The 19,320-nt window shown below is 45.6% G+C and overlaps 1 protein-coding gene across 6 annotated transcripts in view; it reads left to right on the forward strand.

Annotated features, from left to right (window-relative positions):
- xylb (xylulokinase homolog (H. influenzae)) overlaps positions 1-16,229 on the forward strand; it is a 259,728-nt gene extending 243,499 nt beyond the window's left edge. For 5 of the 6 annotated variants that reach the window (XR_013499810.1, XM_078231519.1, XM_078231540.1 and 2 more), the window contains one exon: positions 10,401-11,563. Coding sequence is in view for 5 of the 6 variants with exons in the window: in XM_078231519.1 (XP_078087645.1) it covers positions 10,401-10,463 (63 nt within the window). In the remaining variant the exon portion in view is untranslated. Of the gene's footprint in view, positions 1-10,400; positions 11,564-14,772 lie in introns of those variants that run through there. The other variant, XM_078231526.1, reaches the window with a different exon arrangement.
- Positions 16,230-19,320: the final 3,091 nt, after the last annotated feature.

Here is a 19,320-nt window from a genome sequence, read left to right on the forward strand (position 1 = left end):
TATCCACCCTATCTAAACCTCTAATCATCTTATATGTTTCAATAAGATCCCCTCTTAGCCGCCGCCTTTCCAGCGAAAACAATCCCAAATCCCTCAGCCTCTCCTCATAGGATCTCCCCTCCATACCAGGCAACATCCTGGTAAACCTCCTCTGCACCCTCTCCAAAGCCTCCACATCCTTCCTGTAATGTGGGGACCAGAACTGCACACAGTACTCCAAGTGCGGCCGCACCAGAGTTGTGTACAGTTGCAACATAACGCTACGACTCCTAAATTCAATCCCCCTACCAATAAACGCCAAGACACCATATGCCTTCTTAACAACCTTATCTACTTGATTCCCAACTTTCAGGGATCTATGCACACATACACCTAGATCCCTCTGCTCCTCCACACTATTCAAAGTCCTCCCGTTAGCCCTACACTATTCAAAGTCCTCCCGTTAGCCCTATAATGAATTGATAGGTGATAGTCAGCATGGTTTTGTGGCAGGTAGGTCGTGCCTTACTAACCTTATTGAGTTTTTTGAGAAAGTGACCAAGGAGGTGGATGGGGGCAGGGCAGTGGACGTGGTATATATGGATTTTAGTAAGGCGTTTGATAAGGTTCACCATGGTAGGCTTCTGCAGAAAATGCAGATGTATGGGATTGGGGGTGATCTAGGAAATTGGATCAGGAATTGGCTAGCGGATAGGAAACAGAGGGTGGTGGTTGATAGTAAATATTCATCAGGGAGTGCGGTTACAAGTGGTGTACCTCAGGGATCTGTTTTGGGGCCACTGCTGTTTGTAATATTTATTAATGATCTGGATGAGGGTATAGTTGGGTGGATTAGCAAATTTGCTGATGACACCAAAGTCGGTGGTGTGGTAGACAGTGAGGAAGGGTGTCGTAGTTTGCAGGAAGACTTAGACAGGTTGCAAAGTTGGGCCGAGAGGTGGCGGATGGAGTTTAATGCGGAGAAGTGTGAGGTAATTCACTTTGGTAGGAATAACAGATGTGTTGAGTATAGGGCTAACGGGAGGACTTTGAATAGTGTGGAGGAGCAGAGGGATCTAGGTATATGTGTGCATAGATCCCTGAAAGTTGGGAATCAAGTAGATAAGGTTGTTAAGAAGGCATATGGTGTCTTGGCGTTTATTGGTAGGGGGATTGAATTTAGGAGTCGTAGCGTTATGTTGCAACTGTACACAACTCTGGTGCGGCCGCACTTGGAGTACTGTGTGCAGTTCTGGTCCCCACATTACAGGAAGGATGTGGAGGCTTTGGAGAGGGTGCAGAGGAGGTTTACCAGGATGTTGCCTGGTATGGAGGGGAGATCCTATGAGGAGAGGCTGAGGGATTTGGGATTGTTTTCGCTGGAAAGGCGGCGGCTAAGAGGGGATCTTATTGAAACATATAAGATGATTAGAGGTTTAGATAGGGTGGATAGTGATAGCCTTTTTCCTCTGATGGAGAAATCCAGCACGAGGGGGCATGGCTTTAAATTGAGGGGGGGTAGTTATAGAACCGATGTCAGGGGTAGGTTCTTTACCCAGAGGGTGGTGAGGGATTGGAATGCCCTGCCAGCATCAGTAGTAAATGCGCCTAGTTTGGGGGCGTTTAAGAGATCCGTAGATAGGTTCATGGACGAAAAGAAATTGGTTTAGGTTGGAGGGTCACAGTTTTTTTTTTAACTGGTCGGTGCAACATCGTGGGCCGAAGGGCCTGTTCTGCGCTGTAATGTTCTATGTTCTATGTTCTAACTAGATGCAGGTACGTTCAGACCCAAGTGCTCCTCTCTTTCCCGAGGCTTCTCAATGGGATCAACAGCTATAGATGCAGATTTGCTGAGGGAGAGAAAATAACTGATAGTCTTGCAAGCTGATAAATACTTCCTATATGTTTGATAAATTTTCTGCATTAGATTCATGTAGCTGATTGCTTTGATTTGATTTATTAATGTCACATGTATTAATATACAGTGAAAAGTATTGTTTCTTGCGTGCTATACAGACAAAGCATACTGTTCATAGAGAAGGAAAGGAGAGGGTGCAGAATGTAGTGTTACAGCCATAGCTAGGGTGTAGAGAAAGATCAACTCAATGCAAGGTAAGTCCATTCAAAAGTATGATGGCAGCAGGGAAGAAGCTGTTCTTGAGTCGGTTGGTACGTGACCTCAGATCTTTGTATCTTTTTCCCGATGGAAGAAGGTGGAAGAGAGAATGTCCGGGGTGCGTGGGGTCCTTAATTATGCTGGCTGCTTTGCTGAGGCAGTGGGAAGTGTAGACAGAGTCAATGGATGGGAGGCTGGTTTGCGTAATGGATTGGGCTACATTCACGACCTTTTGTAGTTTCTTGTGGTCTTGGGCAGAGAGGGAGCCATACCAAGCTGTGATACAACCAGAAAGAATGCTTTCTATGGTGCATCTGTAAAAGTTGGTGAGAGTCGTAGCTGACATGCCAAATTTCCTTCGTCTTCTGAGAAAGTAGGAGCGTTGGTGAACTTTCTTAACTATAGTGTCGGCATGGGGGGACCAGGACAGGTTGTTTGTGATCTGGACAGCTAAAAACGTGAAGCTTTCGACCATTTCTACTTTGTCCCCATTGATGTTGGCAGGGGCATGTTCTCCTTTACACTCCCTGAAGTCGATGACAATCTCCTTCGTTTTGTTGACATTGAGGGGGAGATTATTGTTGTCGCACCAGTTCATCAGATTCTCTTTCTCATTCCTGTACTCTGTCTCGTCATTGTTTGACGTCAAGCAAACTTGAAAATCAAGTTGGAGGGGAATTTGGCCACACGTCATACTCAAGGAGTATAGTAGGGGGCTGAGAACACAGCCTTGTGGGGCACCGGTGTTGAGGATGATCGTGGAGGAGGCGTTGTTGCCTATCCTTACTGATTGTGGTCTGTGGATTAGGAAGTTCAGGATCCAGTCGCAGAGGGAGGAGCCGAGACCCAGGCCACGGAGTTTGGAGATGAATTTGTCGGAATAATGGTGTTGAAGGCTGAGCTGTAGTCAATGAATAGGAGTCTAACATAAGTGTCTTTGTTATCTAGGTATTCCAGCTTTTTCTGATTCAGCTTATTCAATTCAACTTATCTCTGGTTCTTTTGGCTGAATGCTCTGGAAGCAACTGGAAACAACTTTCTCCTTATTGCTCCATCAAACCCTTCATAATTTCGAGCATCTCTATTGAATCTCTCCTTTACATCCCCTGCCCCAAGGAGAACAATGCCAGTGTAACTGGCATATAACTCCATATAACTGAAGAGTTGCAACTCACCAAGGCTCCTTTGACAGCACCTTCCAAACCCATGACCTCTGACACCTCGAAGGACAAGAGCAGCAGATACCGGGGAACACCACCACCTGCAAGGTCCCCTCCAAGTCATATGCCATCCTGACTTGGAAATATATTGTTATTCCTTTGCAGTCGCTGGGTCAAAATCCTGGAATTCTCTCCCTCACAGCACTGTGGATGCACCTTCTTGAGGTTAATTACTCACCTTCTTGAGGGTAAACCTAGCCAGGTTTGCCTATGTCCCATGAAAGAATAAAAAGCATCCATAGTATCATTCGAATAAATCTCCTCTGTAGCCTCTATAAGGCTTTGACATAATGTGGGGAATTTGAATCAAGAAACAGACAGTGTGCTAAACATCAGTGGCTTGGGACCATTAAAGGATTGCTAGGAGAGGTTCAGGTTGACTCCCAAGATATGGCAGAGATTCTTGGCAACTGTGGAGGTGATCTTACCTTCTCGTCCCATTGGCCAATGGGTGGGGCGAGCCAGTCAGATTGCGAGTTCGGCGATAAAGAACAGAGGGGTTCACATCTGATTTCTCACCTCTTGCGATCTTATGGGCCCAAATTTCCGGCGAGAGAAGCTGATGTCAATAATCAAATCCATTCAATTGAGGATTTGAATATTATTAGTGAGCCTGAGACACAATTGTCTGGGCCGGGGTGGGTGGGTGTTTGGTAGGCGGGCTCTGTGATCAACTGGGGGTGGGTGAGGTGACAATTGGCTGTGGAGGCCAGCAATCGCAAGGGGGTGGGCACTATCCAAGGGGATGGAGGTTACTGACAAATCTCTGCGCATTGCGCACTCTACTGTGAACTACTGGCTTTCCGGTGAGCTTAGGTTCCTACCCGCCCCCTATTGGTGGGAAACGGATTGTGCATTTCTTTTTGCACAGGTTGGCATAAGGTTGGACTTGTGGCCTGGCTGGAAAAACAGATCTGAAACTCTCCTGTTTTCACACTCGTTCAGGACTTAGAATTTTTTTGGTAAGGTCGCCCCTGTGTATGAGTCTTCCTGGAGCCAATCATCAGTCAGCTAAAAATGTGGTGCATAGTAGATATTGAAATAACTGTCAAAGCAGATACATCTTTAACTCTAGGTAGCTCAAAGGGCCTTAAAACAGAGTGTGCTGCTAGTCCTGATGGTATTTATTAAAGCGTACTTGGAGAAATGGGAGCAATGTTCAATGAAGTCCTTGTTCATATATTTAAGTGCTCTCAGTCTGGGATTGCACCCATATATTGGAGAGTTATCCCAGGACAAGGAAAGTAGAAAGAAGCTGAAGCAAGGAGTAAGAAGGGCGAAAAGGGGTCATGAAAAAGCATTGGCCAGCAGGATTAAGGAAAATCCCAAGGCTTTTTATGCAGATATAAAGAGCAAGAGGGTAGCAAGGGAGAGGGTTGGCCCACTCAAGGACAAGGGAGGGAATCTATGTGTGGAGCCAGAGGAAATGGGCGAGGTATTAAATGAGTACTTTGCGTCAGTATTCACCAAAGAGAAGGACTTGGTGGATGATGAGTCTGGGAAAGGATGTGTAGATAGTTTGAGTCATGTTGAGATCAAAAAGGAGGAGGTATTGGGGTTCTTGAGAAACATTAAAGTAGACAAGTCCCAGGGCCTGATGGGATATACCCCAGAATACTGAGAGAGGCAAGGGAGGAAATTGCTGGGGCCTTGAGAGAAATCTTTGTATCCTCACTGGCTACAGGGGAGGTCCCAGAGGATTGGAGAATAGCCAATGTTGTTCCTTTGTTTAAGAAGGGTAGCAAAAATAATCCAGATAATTACAGGCCGGTGAGCCTTCCATCAGTGGTAGGGGAATTATTGGAGAGGATTCTTCGAGACAGGATTTATTTCCACTTGGAAATAAGTGGACATATTCGTGAGAGGCAACATGGTTTTGTGAAGGGGAGGTCGTGTCTCACTAACTTGATCGAGTTTTTCGAGGAAGTGACAAAGATGATTGCTGAGGGTAGGACAGTGGATGTTGTCTGCATGGACTTCAGTAAGGCCTTTGACAAGTTCCCTCATGGCAGACTGGTGCAGAAGGTGAAGTCGCATGGGATCAGAGGTGAGCTGGCAAGGTGGATACAATACTGGCTCGGTCAAAGAAGACAAAGGGTAGCAGTGGAAGGGTGCGTTTCTGAATGGAGGGCTGTAACAAGTGGCGTTCCTCAGGGATCAGTGCTGGGATCTTTGCTATTTGTAATATATATAAATGATTTGGGGGAAAATGTAACTGGTTTGATTAGTAAGTTTGCGGACCACACAAAGGTTGGTGGATTTGCGGATAGCGATGAGGATCATCAGAGGATACAGCAGGATACAGATCAGTTGACGACTTGGGGGGAGTGATGGCAGATGGAGTTTAATCCGGACAAATGTGAGGTAATGCATTTTGGAAGGTCTAATACAGATAGAAGATATACAGTAAATTGCAGAACCCTTAAGAGTATTGATAGGCAAAGGGTGTACAGGTGCACAGGTCACTGAAAGTGGCAATGCAGGTGGAGAAGGTAGTCAAGAAGGCAAATGGCATGCTTGCCTTCATCGGCCGGGGTATTGAGTTTAAAAATTGGCAAGTCATGTTGCAGCTTTATAGAATCTTAGTTAGGCCGCACTTGGAACATAGTGTTGAATTCTGGTTGCCACACTACCAGAAGGATGTGGAGGCTTTGGAAAGGGTACAGAAAAGATTTACCAGGATGTTGCCTGGTATGGAGGGCATTAGCTATGAGGAGAGGTTGGAGAAACTTGGTTTGTTCTCACTGGAATGACAGAGGTTGAAGGACAACCTGATAGAAGTCCACAAGATTATGAGAGGCATGGATAGTCAGAAGCTTTTTCCCAGGCTGGAAGAGTCAATTACTAGGGGGCATAGGTTTAAGATATGAGGGGGAAGGTTTAAAAGAGATGTACGAGGCAGGGTTTTTACAGAGGGTGGTGGGTGCCTGGAACTCGCTGCTGGGGGAGGTAGTGGAAGCAGATACGATAGTGACTTTTGAGGGGCGTCTTGACAAAAACATGAATAGGATGGGAATAAAGGGATACGGTCCCCAGAAGGGCAGGGGGTTTTAGTTAAGTCGGGCAGCATGGTCAGTGCAGGCTTGGAGGGCCAAAGGGTCTGTTCCTGTGCTGTAATTTTCTTTGTTCTTTATTCAAAAAGATAACATGGAAAGTATTGGCTAACATGCCTGACTTTCTTTCTCTTGGCGAGTTGTTAAAAAGGATTATTGGGTATAATTAGCATGACCATTTGGACAGAGAAGAGGTTTTAGAAACTCTCAACATGCCTTCTGCAACAGGTCAAATTTTGCCAGGTCGTTGGATTTTTGAGGCATTAGTGGAAGAACCGTGGAATCCCTACAATGCAGAAGAGGCCATTTGGCTAATTGAATCTGCATCAACGTCCAGACCCAGTTCCTGTTCCCTGCCCTATCCATGTAATCCCATACGTTTACCACGGCTCCATCTAACCTGCACATCTTTGGGGCAATTTAGCATGGCCAATCCACCTAACCCGCACATCTTTGGACTGTGGGAGGAAACCTGGAGGAAACCCACGCAGATACGGAGACAATGTGCAAACTCCACATAGTCACCCAAGGCTGGAATTGAACCTGGGTCCCTGGTGCTGAGGCAACGGTGCTAACTGCTGTGCCGATAATTGATTCATGGTCATCATTAGACTTTTAATTCCAGATATTTACTGAATTTAGATTTCACCCTCTGCCATAGTGGGATTCGAACCCGAGCCCCTAGTGCATTAGCCTGGGTATCTGGATCATTAGCCCAGCGATATAACCACTTTGCCACTGCCTTCCCAATGTTAAAGAAAACAGCTTTAATAACATTATATGGCTGGATTTTTGCTAAAAGCTTTCCACAAGATGTCACACAATAGTCTACTTCTGAAGAAGACCTTCTTGGCTGGCAGATTTTGGGTTGCAAAAAGAATCCGGTTGCACACTCATGGAGTTACAGTTATTTGGTATACTGGCAGGGTCGCAGGGTCAGAAGTTCCCACCGAAAGTTTCAGAAATTAGGTTGAATTTTTGGTGAGGTAAAGGGACGAAGGGATATGGAACAAAGGCAGATGAATGTTGAGGTACAGTTCAACCATGGTCTAATTGAATGGCGGAGCAGACATGAGGGGCTGAGCAGTCAACTTCTGTTCCTATCACTAGCACGGTGGCACAGTGGTTAGCACTGCTGCCTCACAGCCCCAGGGACCCGGGTTCAATTCCTGGCTTTGGTCACTGTCTATGGGGAGTCTGCACGTTCTCCCCGTGTCTGCGTGGGTTTCCTCCGGATGCTCCGATTTCCTCCCACAGTCCGAAAGACGTGCAGGTTAGGTGCATTGGCCATATTAAATTCTCCCTCAGTGTACCTGAACAGGCGCCTGAGTGTGGCGACTAGGGGATTTTCACAGCAACTTCATTGCAATGTTAATGTAAGCCCACTTGTGACACATAACAAAAACGAATAACTTACTTAGGAAAATAATACCCCTGGTTTACGAGTTACTGACTTTGTTTGACATTGGTATTGATATTCGTTTTATTCATTCGTGGGACATGGGCCTCACTGGCTGGCCAGCATTTATTGCCCATCCCTGGTTGCCTGGGGGCAGTTGAGAGTTAACCACATTGCTGTGACTGGAGTCACATGTAGGCCAGACTGGGTAAGGATGGCAAATTTCCTTCCCTGAAGGACATTTGTGAACCAGATGGGCTTTTCCGACAATCGACAATGGTTTCATGTTCATTAGCAGATTCTTAATTCCAGATCATTTTGATGGAATTCAAATTCCACCATCTGCCGTGGTGGGATTCGAACCGGGTCCCCAGAACATTAGCTGATAGATAGAATCCTACAGTGCAGAAGGAGGCCATTCAGCTCATCGAGCCTGCACAGACCATAATCCCACCCAGGCCCTATCTCCATAACCCCATTTACCCTAGCTAGTTCCTCTGACGCTAAGAGGTAATTTTAGTACGGCCAATCCACCTAACTTGCACATCTTTCGACTGTGGGAGGAAACCGGAGCAGCCAGAAGAAACCCATGCAGACATGGGAAGAACGTGCAAATTCCACACAGAAAGCGACCCAAGCCAGGAATTGAACCCGGGACCCTGGTGCTGTGAGGCAGCAGTGCTAACCACTGTGCCACCATGCCACCCAAACTGAGTTTCTGGATTATTAGTCTAGTGATAGTACCACTCGGCCATCACCACCCCTTAATTCAGGTAAACTGCTTCTACATTGTGCTTAATCTCATATTAGCACTACTGGACCCTGAGGTGTGGGTTCTGCGTAAAATGGCGTCACTGCCTGGCAGTGGAATGAACCAGGTAGGTGAGAAAGAAAGAGAGAGAGACCACACGATGCACTTACTGGGAGGCCATGGCACGAACATAGTACTTACTATCGCAATAGCAAAGCAACACAGCTCCATCACATAATTCCAGATAAATCGCAAATGCCAACAGCAAAAAGCTACTGTTGCACCTTTTTCTTAAATAAACTTATTAATATATTTAATCGCTGTGAATTCAGTCGCTGAATCAAACTCCAGCTGGTAGCAGCTTTTAATTGACTTCCCATGTTGAAGCTGCAGCTTTTACTGGTATCTGCACATGTGACTATTTACGTAATAAATTGTTGGCCGATTTCGAGTGTGAGTTGGCAGTGATGCTGCGTAGTCCTCTCGGGAATCTGCGGTGGCACTTGTGCCACTTTTACTCCATGAACAAAAATAAAAGTCGCACCTGCTGAATTTCTCATCAGAGTAGACATCTTGTGTGATCCCCCGGCACGTTTACTAAAATACATCGGTACGTGTGTGAAATGCTAAACCCACCCCCACCAAGATATGCCAAGTGTGCCAATAAACCCATGAATAACCCACCCAAATATACCAGAAACATTCACCAGCAATATAGTCCCAATTAGTTTCAAATTGGGAAAGTTATTCAAAGAGAAATACCCATTTTGGAGGCATCCTCATCTCATCTTCCCTCCTAGGAGGGAACTCATCTCCTAGGAGGGGAGATGAGTTGAGCTCAGCATTGCGCTATTGAGCTTGTATATTAAAAGTCTGTCGATTGTATTCAGAGGGTAAGGAGAGTCTGGGAAAGGATTAGTTCATTAGGATGAGTAGGAGACTTTGCAGTAAGCTTTGATATCAGCACAGACTGTGTGAAGCACTGACAATATTCCAATCTTGAATGAATTTGGGCTTTATACAGTGAACGATCTGACATCTGGCACAAAACCAAAAGTGCCACTATCTTGCTTTGATTAAATTCTCATGTAACATCTAATATGTCTAATATTCTAATCTAATATGTCTAATAATGAATTGAATATGGGTGGCACAGTGGTTAGTACTGTTGCCTTACAGCACCAGAGACCTGGTTTCAATTCCCAGCTTCATAGACTCACAGAATCTACAGCGCAGAAGGAGGCCATTTGGCCCATCGAGTCTACACCGATGACAATCCCACCCAGGTCCCATCCTGCAACCCCACATATTTATTACCCTCCTCATCATTGAGGGGCAACTTATCATGACCAATCAACCTAATCCGTACATCTTTGGATTGTGGGAGGAAAACGGAGCACTCGGAGGAAACTCATGCAGACGTGGGGAGAACGTGCAAACTCCACACAGACCGGCCGGAATTGAACCCGGGTCGCTGTCTGTGCGGAGTCTGTACTTTAATAAAAGCAAATTACTGCAGATACTGGAATCTGAAATCAAAAGAGAAAGTGCTGAAAAATCTCAGCAGGTCTGGCAGCATCTGCACGTTCTCCCCATGTCTGCGTGGATTTCCTCCGGGGGCTCCAGTTTCCTCCCACAGTCTGAAAGACGTGCTGGTTAGGTGCATTGGCCGTGCTAAATTCTCCCTCAGTGTACCCGAACAGGTACCGGAGTGTGGCAACTAGGGGATTTTCACAGTAACGTCATTGCAGTGTTAATGTAATCCTACTTGGGACAATAGTAAAAACACTAACTTTTATATGTATGTTACTACGGACAGGGCTCAGTAATGTGAAAAATGTGCAGGATCATACACAGGTCTTCCTTTTGTCTTCAATTCTAGGTATATGGACCAATGCTGACACGATACATGGAATTAGAACAGTTGGTGCGGAACAAATGCTGAACAATGAAGAACATCCTGCGTGAATCCTAGAATCTTATAAGGTGAAGATGCCGGCGTTGGACTGGGGTGGGCACAGTAGGAAGTCTCACAACACACAGGTTAAAGTCCAACAGGTTTATTTGGCATCACGAGCTTTCAGAGTGCTGCTCACTCACCTGATGAAGGGGCAGCGCCCTAAAAGCTCGTGATTCCAAATAAACCTGTTGGACTTTAACCTGGTGTTGTGAGACTTCTTACTGTGCCTAGAATCTTATGGCATAGAAGGAGGCCTTTCACCTTGCCTTACTTGTGCTGGCTCTGTGAAAGAGCTGTTCAATTTAGACCTACCCCATAGCTTTTAAACATAGAAGAAACATAGAAGATAGGAGCAGGAGGAGGCTATTCGGCCCTTCGAGCCTACTCCACTGATTGTCCAACTCAACAGTCTAATCCTGCTTCCTCCTCATAACCTTTGATCCCATTCACCCTATTTTCATTTTGCTTCCATGGAATGTATGCGTCGCTGGCTGGGTCAGCATTTGTTGCCCATTCCTAATTGCCCTTCAACAGAGTGGCTCGCTCGGCCATTTCAAAGGGCAGTTGAGAGTCAACCACATTGCTGTGGCTCTGGAGTAACATGTAGGCCAGACCAGGTAAGGATGGCAGATTTCCTTCCCTAAAGGACATTAGTGAACCAGATGGGTTTTTCTGACATTTGATAATGGTCACTATTACTGATACTAGCTTTGAATTTCAGATTTGTTCATGGAATTTAAATTCCACCAGCTGCATACAAAGCGGCAAAGATTAGTGGGAACCTAGAGGATTGGGAAATCTTTAAACGTCAGCAGAAAGCCACGAGAAAAGCTATAAAGAAAAGTAAGATGGATTATGAGAGTAAACTAGCTCAGAATATAAAAACAGATAGCAAAAGTTTCTACAAATATATAAAATAAAAAAGAGTGGCTGAAGTAAACATTGGTCCTTTAGAGGATGAGAAGGGGGATGTAATAACTGGAAATGAGAAAATGGCTGAGGCATTGAACAGGTATTTTGTGTCGGTCTTCACAGTGGAAGACACAAATAACATGCCAAAAATTGATGACAGGAAGGCTATGACAGGTGAGGACCTAGAAACTATCATTATCACGAAAGAGGTAGCGTTGGGCAACTTAATGGGGCTAAAGGTAGACAAGTCTCCTGGTCCTGATGGAATGCATCCCAGGGTACTAAAAGATGGCGGGGGAAATAACAAATACACTAGTGGTAATTTACCAAAATTCGCTGGACTCTAGGGTGGTTCCCGCAGATTGAAAAACAGCAAATGTGACACCACTGTTTTAAAAAAGGAGGTAGACAAAAGGGCGGGTAACTATAGGCTGGTTAGCTTAACGTCTGTAGTAGGGAAAATGCTTGAATCTATCATCAAGGAAGAAATAGCGAGACATCTGGATATAAATTGTCCCATTGGTAAGACGCAGCATGGATTCATGAAGGACAGGTCATGTTTAACTAATTTGGTGGTATTCTTTGAGAACATTACATGTGCAGTGGACAATGGGGAACCTGTGGATGTGGTGTATCTGGATTTCCAGAAGGCATTTGACAAGGTGCTGCACCAAAGGCTGCTGCATAAGATAAAGGTGCACGGTGTTACGGGTAATGTATTAGCATGGATAGTGGATTGGTTAACTAACAGAAAGCAAAGAGTGGGGGTAAATGGGTGATTTTCTGGTTGGTGATCAGTGACTAGTGGTGTGCCTCAGGGATCAGTGTTGGGACTGCAATTTAATTCAGTGAATTTAAATATGATTAAAGGGCCTTCCCACCACATGATCCCTCCTCATGGAATATTGAAAACCCCTGCTAATCGTGCAGGGGGTGGGGGTGGGGGGGTCCCAACTATATCATACGTCTTTACATCTATCTGTGCAACTAATTCATCCATTTCGAATGTTCCAAGTGTTCAGGTACAAAACGTTAAGGCTAGTCCCTTTAACGTTCCGTGTCCCATTCCTACTGTTTTTTGCTGTATTCTTAACTTGATTTCTCTGCCTTTCACTTTATTTATTCTCCTTGCTGTCTTTTTCTCTTGTTCCTGATTCCCCCGCTCTGAATCCTTACGTAGGTTCCCATCCCCCGCCATATTAGTTTACACCCTTCTCAACCACTCTCGCAAGTACCCCCCCTCAAGGACATCAGTCCCAGTCCTGCCCAGGTGTAACCCGTCCAATTTTTACGGGTCCCACCTCCCCCGGAACTGATCCCAGAAATCAGAAACCCTCCCCATCGCACCATCTTTTCAACCATGTATTCATCCGATGTACCCTGCTGTTTCTATGCTGACTAGCATGTGGCACGGGTAGTAATCATTATAGACAATCCAACACCATCTTATTCAGTTCATAAAGTAATTTTATGTCAATGATATATTTTTCCCTGCAATGTCTTGATCATTTCTGGTATTTTCCTGTGCCAAGTGTAGAATTAATGGCTTTAAGATCTTACATTAAACAGCAAAGAAATCCAACTATTACACATAGTTAAGACTGGCGTAACCACTCATAGAATCCCTACAATGCAGAAGGAAGCCCTTCAGTTCATCGAGTCTGCACCGACCACAATCCCACCCAGGGATCCGCATAACCCCATGCATTTACCCTAGCTAGTCCCTCTGATACTAAGGGGCAATTTAGTATGGCCAATCCACCTCACCTGCACATCTTTGGACTGTGGGAGGAAACCGGAGCACCCGGAGGAAACCCACGCAGACATGAGAATGTACAAACTCTACACAGACAGTGACCCAAGCTGGGAATTGAACCCGGGTCCCTGGCGCTGTGAGGCAGCAGTGCTAACCACTGTGCCACCATGCCACCCATCAACACGCAGTTTAGTGTCAGAAATAATTCATTGAGTGTATTTGGCTGAATGAGCTGCCTCTGTGCTGGTTATTCTGTGTAATTTAGTGAATCGATGTTTTATTTCATGTTACCCATAATTTCAGCTTTAAAATCTCACCCACACATTTGAGTGTGCCAATTGGAATTTGAATTGGTAACAAGGCATCAGGATTATTACCAGAGAAATGAAGGAGGATATTAGAATAATTATTTTTGTACAAGCCATGAGACCTTGGGCTGATTTGTCACGATTGGCTATGGAGACAATGGAGCCAAAGATGTGCAGCCCTTCCATCAAGTTCTTGTGAAATTGCAGAAAACTAAGTTGTGACCCAAATATCCGCTGAGTTTTTGCCTGGATTTGTAGGGGTATCCCAAACAAGACCGTTGACTCAGTCTGGAGCACGGGCCAAAGAATGGCCATCCACGAGCTTTGGTTTAGTTGAAAAAGACGCAGTGCATGGAAATGTTTTTTCAGGGAGGCGATGGCCTAGTGGTATTATCACTAGACTATTAATCCAGAAACTCAGCTAATGTTCTGGGGACTCAGGTTTGAATCCCGCCACGGCAGATGGTGGAATTTGAATTCAATAAAAAATATCTGGATTTGATTTGATTTATTATTGTCACATGTATTAGTATACAGTGAAAAGTATTGTTTCTTGCACGCTATACAAAGCATACCTTTCATAGAGAAGTAAAGGAGAGAGTGCAGAATTTAATCATAGAATCATAGAATCATAGAAACCCTACAGTGCAGAAGGAGGCCATTCGGCCCATCGAGTCTGCACCGACCACAATCCCACCCAGGTCCTACCCCCACATATTTATCCGCTAATCCCTCTAACTACGCATCTCAGGGACAATTTTAACCTGGCCAATCAACCTAACCCGCACATCTTTGGACTGTTACTGTCATAGCTAGGGTGTAGAGAAAGAACAACATAGTGCAAGGTAGGTCCATTCAAAAGTCTGATGGCAGCAGGAAAGAAGCTGTTCTTGAGTCGGTTGGTACGTGACCTCAGACTTTTGTATCTTTTCCCGACGGAAGTACGTGGAAGAGAGTCTACTGATGACCATGAAACCATTGTCAATCGTCGAAAAAATCCATCTGGTTCACTAATATGCTTTGGGGAAGGAAATCTGCCACCCTTACCCGGCCTGGCCGACATGTGACTCCAAAGCCACAGCAATGTGGTTGACTCTCAACTGCTCTCGGACAACTGGGGATGGGCAATAAATGCTGGCCAGCTAGCAACGCTCATGTCCCACTGTTCAATAAAAAAAGTGCAGGGCCCTGTGTGTGAATATGAAGCTTTTAGCAAGTGAACCACACTGCGAGTGTGAATGAAATTCTTAGATTGGTTAATTCTTAGTCTGATTCTGAGCACTCTCAGGATTATTTAGCAAGTGTTGTCCAATTGCAGAATCACATCCAATGTTCTTCCAATGGGCACTGACTTTGTGAAAAGAATCTCTCCCTGCCTTTTAAACTTCGCCTATGGATATTACAACCATGATCTCCAGGGACAGATGGTGGCAGAGTGATGTTGTCGCTGGATTAGTAACCCAGAGACCCTGGGTAATATTCTGGGGACCCAGGTTTGAATCCCACCACAAGACTATCAAGCACAAATGATCGTTGAATTTGAATTCAAATAAAATATGAATGACTATGAAACCATTGTCGACTGTTGTAAAAAGCCATCTGGTTCACTAATGTTCTTTAGGGAAGGAAATCTGCCATCCTCACCTGGCCTGACCTACTCGTGACTCCAGACCCACAGCCTGGCTGAAAGTTAATTTTCTCCGAAATGGTTTGGCAAACTGCTCAGTTGTATCAAACTGTCAAAAAGTCTGAAAGGAATGAAAGCAGATGGACCTCAGAACTGTGAAATGACAATGGTAAACTCAACCCTGTCAACCCATAAGACCATAAGACATCGGAGCAGAATTAAGCCACTCAGCCCATCAAGTCTGCTCTGCCATTCAATCATGGCTGATTTTTTTTCTCATCTCCATTCTCCTACCTTTTCCCCATAACTCCTGATCCCGTATCAATCAAGAACCTATCTATCTCTGTCTTAAAGACACTCAATGACCTGGCCTCTGCGACAAAGAGTTCCACAGATTCACCAGTCTGTGATGAAGAAATTCCTCCTCATCTCTGCAAACTCCTCCTTCTCAAAATTGGGAGAGCTGTCTCACAGACTAGTCGAGCAACAACCTGACATAGTCATACTCAATAAATCGCACCTTACAGATAATGTATCACCATCACCAGCAGAGGTGGTGGCACAGTGGTTTACAGTTGGGTGGGAGTTGCCCTGGAATTTCTCAAGATCGAATGAAGCCTCATGGTATCAGGTCAAACAAGGGCAAGGAAACCTCCATGTTGAACACCACTTGGAGGAAGCACTGAGGGTGGCAAGGGCGTAGAATGTACTCTGCGTGGAGGGACTCCAATGTCCGTCACCAAGAGTGGTTCGGTGGCACCATCACTGACCGATCTAAAGGACGTAGCTGCGAGACTGTCTGTGTCAGGTGGTGAGGGAACCTGTGCAATGGTATTAATATGTGTCTGTGAAGGTTTTCCATGTCTTGCAGCTCTCTATCTGGAGATTATTGTGGGCAGCTCTAAGGTTCAGAAAGTTTGGCCACCTGTGGTCTATAGCATCCTTGAGGTGTATATTAGTGAATAGGCTCACAATATTGAATGAACACATGGACATGCCATTGCTATTGATTACTCCATGTTTTATGTACAAGGAACAAAGAAAATTACAGAATGGGAACAGACCCTTCGGCCCTCCAAGCCTGCAACGACCATGCAGCCAGTCTGAACTAAAACCCCCGGGGACCATATCCCTCTATTCCCATCCTATTCATGAGTCACTAAGAGTCACTAACGTATCTGCTTCCACTATCTCCCCCGGCAGCGAGTTCCAGGCACTCACCACCCTCTGTGTAAAAAACTTGCCTTATACATCTCCTTTAAACCTTGCCCCTTGCGTCTTAAATCTATGCCCCCTAGTAATTGACTCTTCCACCCTGGGCAAAAGCTTCTGACTATCCCATGTAGATAGGGAGTTATTCAGTCTGAAATTAGAGGACAGAGTCTCTGCTTTGGGTACAGTCTGGCCAGTTTAGGTTTTTGATAAAATTATTTGGCATTATCACAAACCTGGATATTTCATTCTTGTGGAAGTGCACTGGATTATACAACATTGCTCTGCTTTCAAAAGCAAAACCTCACGGATGCTGGAGATCTGAAATAAAAGCAGAAAATGCTGGAAACACTCAGCAGATGCGGCAAGATCTGTGGCACGGCAAACTGTTTCAGGTTGATGGCCTTTCATCGGAACTGGGCAATGTCGGAAAAACCTTAGATCAAGTGAAAGGAGAGGGGGCTGGTGGATGCGGGCGGGGGGGGGGGGGGGGGGGGGGTAGGGGGGGCAAAAGAACCACAGGGCGGAGAGCAGGAGAAACCAAAAAACAAACGGTTTCTTGATGCAAGACCAAAGAAGTGATAATGGGCTAAATAAAGAAACAAAACAATGGATGGGATTTCCTGGCCACGCTCGCCCCAAGGTCAGAAAATCCCACCCAAGGGCAACGGACCTTTGCATGGTCCGGGTCCTGCCTGCTATGATTCCGCCCAACCTGTCTAGAGGAGGTGTGAATGGAAGGATCTAAATAGTTGTTGTTCAAGAACAAAGGAAACAAAAAAAATTAAACCAGCAAAGAGAATCATAGAATTCTCACAGTGCAGAGAGAGGCCATTGGGTCCATCGAGCCTGTGGTGAGGCAGCAATGCTAATCACTGTGCCAACGTGGCCCTCCGAAAGGACATTTTGGAGGCAGAGGGTATGATCTAAAATTGTTGAACTCAATGTTGAGTCCAGAAAGCTGCAAAGTGCAGTGTTGAAAGATGAGGTGCTGTTTATTGAGCTTGTGCTGGGGCAGAAAGCACAGTAAGAAGTCTCACAACACCAGGTTAAAGTCCAACAGGTTTATTTGGTAGCACAAGCCGCAAGCTTTCAGAGCGCTGCCCCTTCATCAGGTGAGTGGGAGTTCTGTTCACAAACAGGGCATATAAAGACACAAACTCAATTTACAAAATAATGTTTGGAATGCGAGTCTTTACAGGTAATCAAGTCTTAAAGGTACAGACAATGTGAGTGGAGAGAGGGTTAAGCACAGGTTAAAGAGATGTGTATTGTCTCCAGACAGGACAGTTAGTGAGATTTTGCAAGCCCAGGCAAGTCGTGGGGGTTACAGATAGTGTGACATGAACCCAAGATCCCGGTTGAGGCCGTCCTCATGTGCGCGGAACTTGGCTATCAGTTTCTGCTCAGCGACTCTGCGTTGTCGTGTGTCGTGAAGGCCACATTGGAGAACGCTTACCCGAAGATCAGAGGCCGAATGCGGTCATGGGCATTCGGCCTCTCTAAGCGAATGGAGCGAGTGTGTAATCCATCACACACCTGATGTCGATGGTGGACTTTGGAGAGTCAAAGAACAAAGAAAATTACAGCACAGGGATAGGCCCTTTGGCCCTCCAAGCCTGCACCGACCATGCTGCCCGACTTAACTAAAACCCCCTGCCCTTCTGGGGACCGTATCCCTTCATTCCCATCCTATTCATGTATTTGTCAAGACGCCCCTCAAAAGTCACTGTCGTATCTGCTTCCACTACCTCCCCCGGCAGCGAGTTCCAGGTACCCACCACCCTCTGTAAAAAACCTGCCCCGTACATCTCTTTTAAACCTTGCCCCTCATATCTTAAACCTATGCCCCCTAGTAATTGACTCTTCCACCCTGGGAAAAAGCTTCTGACTATCCATGCCTCTCATAATCTTGTAGACTTCTATCAGGTCTCCCTTCAACCTCTGTCATTCCAGTAAGAACAAACCAAGTTTCTCCACCCTCTCCTCATAGCTAATGCCCTGACCAGGTAACATCCTGGTAAATCTTTTCTGTACCCTCTCCAAAGCCTCCACATCCTTCTGGTAGTGTGGCGACCAGAATTGAACAGTATATTCCAAGTGCAGCCTAACTAAGGTTCTATAAGGCTGCAACATGACTTGCCAATTTTTAAACTCAGTGCCCCGGCCGATGAAGGCAAGCATGCCATATGCCTTCTTGACTACCTTCTCCAACTGCATTGCCACTTTCAGTGACCTGTGTACCTGTATATCCAGATCCCTCTGCCTATCAATACTCTTAAATGTTCTGCCATTTACTGTATGTTTCCTATCTGTATTCGACCTTCCAAAATGCATTACCTCACATTTGTCCGGATTAAACCTCAGGGATCTGTTTTGGGGCCACTGCTGTTTGTAATATTTATTAATGATCTGGATGAGGGTATAGTTGGGTGGATTAGCAAATTTGCTGATGACACCAAAGTCGGTGGTGTGGTAGACAGTGAGGAAGGGTGTCGTAGTTTGCAGGAAGACTTAGACAGGTTGCAAAGTTGGGCCGAGAGGTGGCGGATGGAGTTTAATGCGGAGAAGTGTGAGGTAATTCACTTTGGTAGGAATAACAGATGTGTTGAGTATAGGGCTAACGGGAGGACTTTGAATAGTGTGGAGGAGCAGAGGGATCTAGGTGTATGTGTGCATAGATCCCTGAAAGTTGGGAATCAAGTAGATAAGGTTGTTAAGAAGGCATATGGTGTCTTGGCGTTTATTGGTAGGGGGATTGAATTTAGGAGTCGTGGCGTTATGTTGCAACTGTACACAACTCTGGTGCGGCCGCACTTGGAGTACTGTGTGCAGTTCTGGTCCCCACATTACAGGAAGGATGTGGAGGCTTTGGAGAGGGTGCAGAGGAGGTTTACCAGGATGTTGCCTGGTATGGAGGGGAGATCCTATGAGGAGAGGCTGAGGGATTTGGGATTGTTTTCGCTGGAAAGGCGGCGGCTAAGAGGGGATCTTATTGAAACATATAAGATGATTAGAGGTTTAGAT

This window comes from Mustelus asterias, chromosome 2 (assembly GCF_964213995.1).
Source record: "Mustelus asterias chromosome 2, sMusAst1.hap1.1, whole genome shotgun sequence".
Taxonomy (NCBI): domain Eukaryota; kingdom Metazoa; phylum Chordata; class Chondrichthyes; order Carcharhiniformes; family Triakidae; genus Mustelus; species Mustelus asterias.